Below are 10000 nucleotides of genomic sequence, written 5' to 3'. Positions count from 1 at the left end.
GCAGGTCATGGTGCAGAACTCGGCTTACTGAAGCAGAATCGCTGTATGGTCCAAGGTTTGTGGTTTCCCTAGCGTAAGGTTGCTATGCCAATTTCACAGAGTCTCCATTTGCTGTTATAAAGAGACTAGATTTTGTGGAGATTTGTAAAGATTCGTTCAGCCACAAGGGAGCTCTATAGCAGAAGATCTTCTACTCCAACCCATGGAAAGCAGATCTTCATGGAGCTGGCTTTGTGCACAGGTGTATTGTCATGCTCAAACAAATTTGGGTCTTCAAGTCCAATTAATGGAAATTTTCATGCTACAGAATCCAAAGACATCCATTACAATTGTAAGTCTCCATCTATGTGGTAACAGTCTGGAGAACAACCACATACGGGTGGGAAAAGTCCGATGTCCGAATACTTTTGACCTCCTTGTGACGTTTTTGTATTTTTTATTACTTTCATTCTCAAACCCCATTGTTTTTATGACTGTACCTGATAAACAAGTACAGTTGCACAGCTTGAAACGTATCACAGAACAATTCCTGTAGAAAATGCTGGAGGCCTGCTCGATTCGAACCAACTCCCTCAGAAAATATGGCGTGTGTGGGTGGCGCCGCCTAAATATAGCCGCCATGATATCGCTCTCTTAGTCATCATTTGTCCTGGAACATGAGTCATTAAGCACAATCTGCTCGGCCTGATTTATTAAATAATAATAAAATAAAAAAAACCTTGTCTGATGAATGGTACCTCAGATCATTTATCTTTCATGGGACAAAACGAGGCACCGAAAATAATGACATTTACCCTCCCAAAATGGGATCCTGCTAATGAGGTTATAATTATACAGCAAATTGGGATGATTATCCCCGTATTGATATACAGATTTCAGTGAGTGAAAAAGCTCCATTCAGGAAATGACTGTTTTTCAACATTTCTTCTGAGGAGGCTTCGAAAAGCAGTTTACACTGTAGATTCAATAGGATACATGACTTTTCCAGCCATATGTGGTTCAAACTATTCCAACAAACTTGGAGGCACACGATTGTACCCCAAGTCTTCGGATGATGTACCATGAGATTTTTCCTTCACTTGAACAAGCAGAACCAAACCTGTTCCAGCATGACAATGCCCCTATGCACAAAGCAAATCCAGCTCCATGAAGATCTGCTTTGTATAGGTTGGAGTGGAAGATCTCCTGCTATAGAGTTCTGAACCTCAATAAAAATGAACATGAATGAATGTGAACGCTGACTGCACCCCAGGCTTCCTCACCTCACCTACATCAGTACCCGACTTTAACACCATTGTGGATAAATACATCTCCACAAATCTCCACAGAATCTAGTGAAACATCTTCCCTGAAGACTGGAGCTAATTATAGCAGCAAATGGGGATTACATGTGAAATAGGATGTTCACAAAGTACATACCAATCATGTGGTCTGGTGTCCACAAACTTTTGTCCAAACATTGCATAAGCTATTTATAAATAGGACAACATCCTATCAGGTTAGCTCATAGCAGCTAGCTAGCTCACAGTACCTTTAGATATTATGAAAACGCACTAAATTCTACTAGAAATCCTGTCAGGTTAGCACATATTAGCAAACTCATTAGCATTTACTGTGACCATTATGAATATTTATGAGTAAGATTTGGAAGATTCCTCAGAAACCCTGTCAGGTTAGCTCATAGCAGCTATCTAGTGATTTTTTCAAAATAAAGTCTTGTTGATTTGGAAATATATTTTCTGGACCAATTTAAAAGCAAATTCTAGATGGCGATTTTTTGTTGTGACGTTAAATACTTCTACTTCACTAACCGGTAAATGCCCAATGAGAGAGGAGACGCTGTCAGACACATAGACAATGTTCCCGTCCAGCCGGAGTGCAATCAGGAAACCATCCAAAGCCTGTTAATATAAAAAAAAACATAAACAGCACAAAACAAGTACATGGTTTAAAGGTGTTATTTTGTTCAGATTGTTTCTCAAATGAAAAGCCATTAAGGGAACTCATATGCTAGTTCACAAAAATCACATAAATTAGCCAGTTGACTTTTATAAATCCTATCTTAGTAGTGTTACATGTGTGGAAACTCTGAGTGTTTTATTTTTTTTTGAGAAACACATGTATGTTCCTTTTGTTTCTATGCAACAAACTCTGCAACGGAACAGTATGAAGATTTATTTTAAGCAAACAAATCTACAGATGTCCAGATGTTCCACTTTATTTTCAATGAAAAAATCCTCTCATAGCAGGAAAACCAGCTTTGCACACTCTTAACATCCAAACTGTTCGTTTCCCCAAACGTTCAGCTGAAATACTTCGCTGTGCCTCTTGTGTTCTTCATTAGTTGTAGATTTCTTTAACATCCAGTTCATCTCAGAGCAGGTCAGTAGGATTTAGGTGCCGTGACTGGGCAGGTGGTTCCGTGATAGATATCGCTTCGGCTCATCGTCTTGTTGTACGGCGAAGTCGGTTCCAATGAGACGAAGTCCAGACGGAATCGCATGGTGTTGAAGTATGAAATGGTTGCCATGTTGGTTCATTTTACTTTCCGGAATAAATCTCCAACGTTCCCTGCTCCAAAACAAACCCAAACCAACAAGCTTCCAATATGTCCGATCACATCTTCTCTCCTGGTCTCGGTCTAACATAAGTTAGACTTTCATCCACTCATTCATTTTCCAATTTATGTGTTTTTGCCGTTTACTGTGTTTGTTGCGTTGGAAATTGGATGTGCATGTGAAATTGCATGAGTCTCAGTGTTTCCAAACTTTTGAAAGTCTTTATAAGACAATAGAAGTACTGTATCCAATTTACTCTTGGTTACAATATAATGACACATTGATAGACATGCGAGACTAGCCTTACGTATTAGCATAACAAAAGCATTTTTGCTGTGTTTGTAGGTCAGTCGTTATAACAGCTTATACTTATGACCAAAAAGCAGAGAGTCCAAATTCTCTCATTTTCAGAAACACTGTGCCTGTAAGCTAACTGCTGAGCCCTCGGGTTGCTTGGACAAGTAAGTCGCTTTGTAGAAAGTCGTCTGCCAAACGATTAACATGTAAATCCAGCGTGGAATGAATCTGATTGGAATTTACCATGAATATTGAGAGAAAGGTTGTGCTAAATTGCCCTCGAGTTCAATACTCCTGCATTATGCCCAACATTGTTCACTCACAGACCAGCAGTGTTTCCTCTGCACAAAAGGAATGAACTTTCTTCTCAGTGATACGAGCTCTGAAAATGGTCTTAAGCGCAGGTCATATGTAACTGTATTGCAGTAAGTGTAGAAAAATACCAGCTCCTGCTCCTGTTGGACCTGCTCCTGGGTGTGGGATATTCCCTGTAGATGTACTGGGAAATAATGTCTAACTACGTGGTTTTGATAAGACGTGATTTTAAAAGCTGACTAAAAGCTCAACTTGTGTGTCCTACCTCCAGCATTAACTGGGTAAACTCCTCGTTGCTGAGAAATGAAGGCTTCCAGTCCTGCTGAATCTCACAGGTCTCAGTCTGCACTGTGATCTCTGGAAAACATCAAAGGGCAATGTAAAAAAAAATGGTGTTTGCCAGGAATTTTTGGAATTCTGAAATCTCGTGGGAAAGGAATTTGTTCAGAGATAGAAATGCCCAGCAAGACAGTTAAAGATCATTTTGAACAAAGGCGAGGACTAATTCCTACTAGGGATGGTAAGATTCACCGATTCGCATTGGCATAAAAGTTAACGATGTGATGCATCAATTAAAAAACATTTTTGAGACCCCAATCGAACCCAAAGGGCCCCTCGTACCTTTTTGCTTTTGCAAGAAGTTGATGGTCCTCTGCAGGATGGTAGACTTGTCCATCTTGCGTGGATGGCCTTGGCCCTGCAGCATGGTGCACAGCTCCTTAATGAGCACATTGAACTGGTCTCGTCTTTTCTTCTCGGATTTATTCCGTGACGCCCTGCGCACAAAACAAAACCAGCAAAGTGTCGCTAGTTTTCAGAGTCGTCTTTAAAATACCTGCTGGAGGTCATAAAATGGCCCCATCGCAAACTGAAATTGTACAGATGCAGTCTTGATGGAACATGCTGTAAACCATGATGACCCTCAAGTCCCCGGGATATAAACCATGTGAGATGTCAGGCTTTGAGGAAACATGAGGGAAAAAAAACTGAGTATATGTGCGAGTTAGTGATGAACAGAGCGGTTATTATTACTGAAGAACTGTGTGTCTTGACCCATTTTTTTCCACACATGTAGGTCTATGTCACTCGTTTGCAACACTTTTTGTCCCTTCCTGTCTTTCTTGGTGTCTAAAAAGCCCAATTTTTTTTCACCCTCATCTACGGGTTCTGTTCTTTCCTATGGAAAGAAACGTCAAGGAAGAATAAAAGGGAGGCAAAGAACGTTTGAGTGATTCTGAGTTTTTCTAGAATAATGAGTTTTAGCATGAAAGAGAATCAAGCCCTGGATGGCCACTGCTTTTGGATATTAAACAGACATAAATGTGTATGTTAGCATTTACCTTTTAGCCCTGTCTTTCTCATCTTCATCCAGAAAATCATCCACACAGCTGCCAGTTCTGGAAACATTTATTTGCATAACAGCAAATCATTATCATATCTGCATTAACATTGATTCAGTGGATTAGCATGGCTTAATTGAAGTATTTACTTACTCCCATTCCCCTCTGCTGGACGCACAAAGAACACCAAATTCGGAAAGCTTGTCCATGCTCGCTCCCTATCCAGGCCTTTTGTGGAGGCTGTAGTTTCCCATTTGCAAATTCACAGCATTCAAACTTTCAATAAACACTTCACACACTCGCACGCTCAGGTCTCCTCCTCCTCTTCTTCTTCTTCTTCCTTCTCCACCAAACCAACACTGGCTTGTAGGTAGCTTCAGTTGCTTTTCTTGTCCACACCAGCTGCTAGCTTATCATCTGGAAAAGGTACGCTGATGTTTGTGACACTGCGATGCTAACAGTTCTGACGGGGATTCCATCAGGAACGGCAAAACCTGAGAGAAAAACGCAAAAACGTGATCAAGGTACGTAGGAAATACGCAGTTTAGCCAAACACTCATAACGTTTCTCTTAGCAATCACACCAGACACATGAATCTGATGCCTTTAAGGAAATCGCACGTGCAAAAAAACACTTGTTTTCAATCAATGGAGGAAAAAATGCAAGTTGGCTCCAAGGCCACAGCAAAATGGCAGCTAATCGAACTGGAATTGGGTCAACGGCAATGAAAAGAACCCATCAAGACACACTGCTGTGGGGAAGAGTGGCCACTTCAGCCTTTCACTCGCTCTTTTTTTCTCCTTCCAGTGTCGAACAAATGCGACAGCTACGTCACTGCAATTCATGTCTGAAAAGAGCTGAGTGTATGGACGTGTTAATGTCTGTGTGTAAAAAACACAATATGGACAAATGTATTGGGACACCTGACTTTTCCATATGCTATATGTGGTTCTTCCACACTGGTGGAAGTACACAATTGTGCAAGATGTTTTTAGATGCAGTTACATGAAATTTTCCCTTCACTTGAACCCAAACCTGTTTCAGCATGACATCCAGCATGACAATGCCCCTGTGCACGAAGCCAGCTTTATGAAGATCTGCTTTCCATGGATTGGAAGTGTGTGGAAGATCTCCTGCTATAGTGCTCCAATACTATTAAACACCTTTGGGATACATTTTTCACCCTGACTGCACCCCAGGCCTCCTCACCTTCTCACCTACATCAGTACCTGACGTTACTAACACCCTGCTGACTAAATAAATCTCCACAAATCTCCACATAATCTAGTGAAACATCTTCCCAGAAGAGTGAAGGTTATTATAACCGCAAATGCGGACCCAATGTGGAATGGGGCATTCAAGAAGAGTTCACAAACATTTGTCTATAAAGTGTGGATATGTTCAGGCACCAGACAGAATACATCAAAACAGATCGAAACATTCGATTCTAAAAATTCCAGTAGTGCGAAGTGTGTTGCTAGGCAACGGAAACAGTATGGACACGAAGAATAAGTTTTTTTTGTATATACGGAATGATTTTTGTGGCAAAAAGTATTGAACATAATCTTTTTTTAAGAGACGAACAGAAATATGCAATGAGAACGAAGACAGAACACAGCAACATGGCAACACGGTCTGCAAATACACTGCATAACGTACATTTCCTTTTCGCTAACCATGGTTTATAAAAAAAAAAGGGCTGCCCAAGCTACATCCATTTGCGGCTTTTATAGGTTTGAATTACACTTTTGTGGGGGGGGGGGGGGGGGGGGCGGGCTTAACAACTGTACTCTCATTGGCTAGTAAACTCGTAGCAGTTTGATAAAAGACAATCAAAGAACGGAATTCCTTTAATGGTAAATTAAGTGAAAGGCTAAGCGTCTGTGTAAACGTGACGCTGTTGCCATGTTGCCATGTAAATCCTGCAAGTTGTTAATATTAAAACCATGAGCACACGACTCCACCCCACCCTACGATGTCACCGCTGGAGTGGCGGAGGCAGTGTTTAAGTCCGTTTATTTATATTTATGGCATTTGGCAGACACCCTTATTAAAAGGGACTTACATTTTATCTAATATAAACAACTGAGCAGCTGTAGGTTAAGGGCCTTGCTCAGGGGCCCAGGAGTGGCAGCTTGGTGAGGCTGGGATTTAAACTTATGACCGGGAAACAAAGTCCAATGCTTTAACTATTAAGCTGCCACTCTCAGTGAAGTTAAAACGCTGGGGTCCAAGTGCTGGGGTTTAAACCTCTGACCTTTTTAACAGTAAATCAGAGCTTTAACCACTGAACCATCATCGCCCTTATGTATAAAATAATCTCCGTACTGATTAGTCACCTAGAAAAGCAACGTCTGATGACGAAGCAGTAATGCGACGCTTCGGCGGCTCTGAAAATGTTACATCCGCGAGGCACGGCGTGACCTAGAAACCGTCCCTCAAGCAGGAGCTGCCATTTAGATCAGGAGAATGAAGCAGGAACCACAGAAAACAACCACAACAACAAATTTCTTTCACACACGTTCCTTTTTTTTTATCAAAGAACACAAGGAATTATTATACGCAAGGTTCGTATATTCGTTTGTGTGTGTGTGTGTGTGTGTGTGTGTGTGTGTGTGTGTGTGTGTTCCCATCAAAGCAGAGGAAGTCTTGCTGCTATGAATTTCCTCATTAAACAAATATCATGGTTGATCGAAAAAGACAGGACACACATGAACACACACCAACACACACACACACACACACAATATGAGTCAACCCACATCCTTTTTCCCAGTGAAAGAACATTAGGAGAAAAATCTTGCATGCAAATATAAAAAATCTTTACAAATATTACTTTCAAACACAAAAATGCACAGATATAAATGTTGCTATGAGTAGACTTGCAAGAAAAACACACACACACACACACACACACACACACACACACACACACACAAACTTAACACAACCAGATGGAAGCAAAAATCTTGTTTCCAGGATTTCAAAACTTTCTCCTAATGAGAAACATTTTTCCAGCAGCACTCACAGACAATCCGAGCAGATCTTTCCGCAACCTTTATCCTGGGAAACCAAAATCCTCACTCCTGATTGGCTGACACCTGGAATTTGTGGATGGCCAAATTGGTCATTTGTGGGTCGGAGGGATCAATCAGCAAATCTCCATCTCCGTGCTACCGTGACAACCGAGACATTATTTTCCCCAATAACTAACACTGTGTGTGTGTGTGTGTGTGTGTGTGTGTGTGTGTGTGTGTGTGTGTGTGTGAGTGTTTACATGACGTTTTGTTAAACAGAGGCCACTTGGCTGTCACAAAACACTTTTATAGTTTATATATTCCCAGCCATAAATGGTTATACGATACTACAAGGTCCTAAAGTCGTACACTAAATATGTAAACACACACACACACACACACACACACACACACACACACACCCGCGTCATGTCGTACAGTCATTAGGAAACTTTACTGCCCAATTTCGCAGTATTAGAAGAACATTAGCGGAAGTGTGAAAGATATAATGACAAGAAGGTGTGTTTGACCCATATTTCAGACACTCCCATTCACAAACACATACACAAACATATACACACACACACACACACACACACACACACACATTCTCTCACTCTTTCTCTTTCTCACTTGCACACACACATTTCATTCCTGCCGTTCCTTGTTAACCCTTTAACAGTGAACCAACAACTTTGTAATGAACAGCAGTGCACAGCTAAAACCCACTAACTTGAGCAGCTGACCAATAAAAACAAGGCCTGTTTGTTTTATCGACACCAACACTTTTATTTACAACCTAATAACAAATTCTAAGAGTTTGCAGTACCAAGTCACCACAATTTTTCACATTATCCAGTTCGGTTATTATACCTATGTTTTTTTACCACGTTGTTCTGTAGTTTGATTTCAGTTTCCGTTTCTAATCTAATTAGTTTGAATTCTTTGTCTTATTTTAAAACAGAATATATAATGATGACGTTTCTTGAATTAAGAGGAATTCGCTGGTTTTTAAATCTCTTCACCCCACATTAAGAAAAGCAAACTGTTTATAAAAATAATTATCACACTAGTTTGATGTTGATTAGACTAAACCGACTGCTTGGAAAACGTGCTTCAATGCTTATTTTAAGACGTTCTGTTCAATTTTTTTGTTATTTCAAGAAATCATACCGAGGGTAATTTATTTTACTGCACTGTCAGATCATCTGACTTGTTTCCAGTCTGTATCTTTTGAAATCTTGCATTTATTTCTTATATTGAGATTATTTTTTACAGAGTTCCAACCAAATCATTTAGGGCCTTGTCCCAATAAGCTAAAGTCTTATCCAAAAATGTGTGCACTGCATCACATTTACCTCCAAATGTACATGAACCAAAGGATGAAATGTAGATATTAAATGAGGACTTAATCCCACTTGTCTAAGGCTCCTGTTCCAGCACATCATGATGTCATTGGTATAAAATATGGCTGCATCCTGAAAACAAGGTTCCTCTTAGGTCCTACCAAGTCCTGTCCCAATAAGTAATACCCCTTCAAAAGGAGCCAAAAATCTTATTTCAATAATGAGGATCCTGAGCCAATCTCCAATGAAATCCAAACTTGAGACCATGTGCCCTGATGTCAAGTTCAAAGCAACGCTTTTATTTTCCAAAAAAGCAGCCTTTTTCCATAAAGTGTGCTGTTTAGCAAGAACGATAGTCGCGTGAGCAGCTTGGCATCAAAAATAGGGCAAAGGATCTGGCAACCTTGACAGTGAGGGTCTTAATTTCTAGGGATGCAATCGGTTTCCTGGAGAAATTCTTAAAGAACTTGGAGGTTTCAGTAAATTTCAGCTACAGGCTTGGATTCCAATTAAAATACCTGGTGGTGGCACACCATGTAGACAGTAGTTAAAATGGGATTGTTTGAGTTCCAGAGCAGTTGCTAGGTTTCAGAAATTCGCTTTTCAATAAGGAAAAAAAATCTGCTCCATCATTCCTCTACATGCCCATATCATCTATCACACCCATCAGATTTCTGACCTGGTTGAGGTTAGCCACTGGGCTGATACTAGATCCGCATTCTCAACTTTGCAATCATAGAGATTTACATTACTCTGGGAAGGTTTAGAATGCTAATGATGTTAAAATAGACGCCTGTTAAGGAAACAAAGAAATGAATTGCACAACTGCACCTGCATCAAAACTCAGTGATGTTTAAAAGGAAATCATTCCGACTGCATTGTTGTCACTGCCAAGTGTCTGGGGCATGTGAGTTCGAGTTGAAATTAAAAGGAAATATTTTTTTTTGCTAGTAATTACTGTAAATGGGGTTTTCACAAATAGGAAACCAAATTGAGCTGACTTGTTAAACTTGCCTTTCCTGCCATTCAGACTGTTAAGCCTAAAGCAGTTTATTTAATCAGGCCCTGTCCTTGTTCTCATGTACATGTTACTTGGTTTCTAAATTTGCTTTTGCTTTTGGTCTCAT

The 10000-nt window shown here is 40.3% G+C and overlaps 1 protein-coding gene across 4 annotated transcripts in view; it reads right to left on the bottom strand.

Annotated features, from left to right (window-relative positions):
• Window positions 1-10000, bottom strand: part of npas2 (neuronal PAS domain protein 2) — a 31708-nt gene that overhangs the window by 7673 nt on the left and 14035 nt on the right. For 3 of the 4 annotated variants that reach the window (XM_083530927.1, XM_083530930.1, XM_083530929.1), the window contains exons 2-6: window positions 4664-5004; window positions 4511-4567; window positions 3792-3946; window positions 3436-3527; window positions 1812-1901 (exon numbers count right to left, since the gene is read on the bottom strand). In XM_083530927.1, coding sequence (XP_083387053.1) covers window positions 1812-1901; window positions 3436-3527; window positions 3792-3946; window positions 4511-4567; window positions 4664-4719 — 450 coding nt within the window. In that variant the 5' untranslated portion in view covers window positions 4720-5004. Of the gene's footprint in view, window positions 1-1811; window positions 1902-3435; window positions 3528-3791; window positions 3947-4510; window positions 4568-4663; window positions 5107-10000 lie in introns of all 4 variants that reach the window. The other variant, XM_083530928.1, reaches the window with a different exon arrangement.

This window comes from Silurus aristotelis (assembly GCF_946808225.1).
Source record: "Silurus aristotelis genome assembly, chromosome: 26".
In the NCBI taxonomy this organism is placed as follows: domain Eukaryota; kingdom Metazoa; phylum Chordata; class Actinopteri; order Siluriformes; family Siluridae; genus Silurus; species Silurus aristotelis.
Note: the sequence above shows the minus strand (reverse complement) of the source record. Positions and strands in the feature narration are given on the sequence as shown.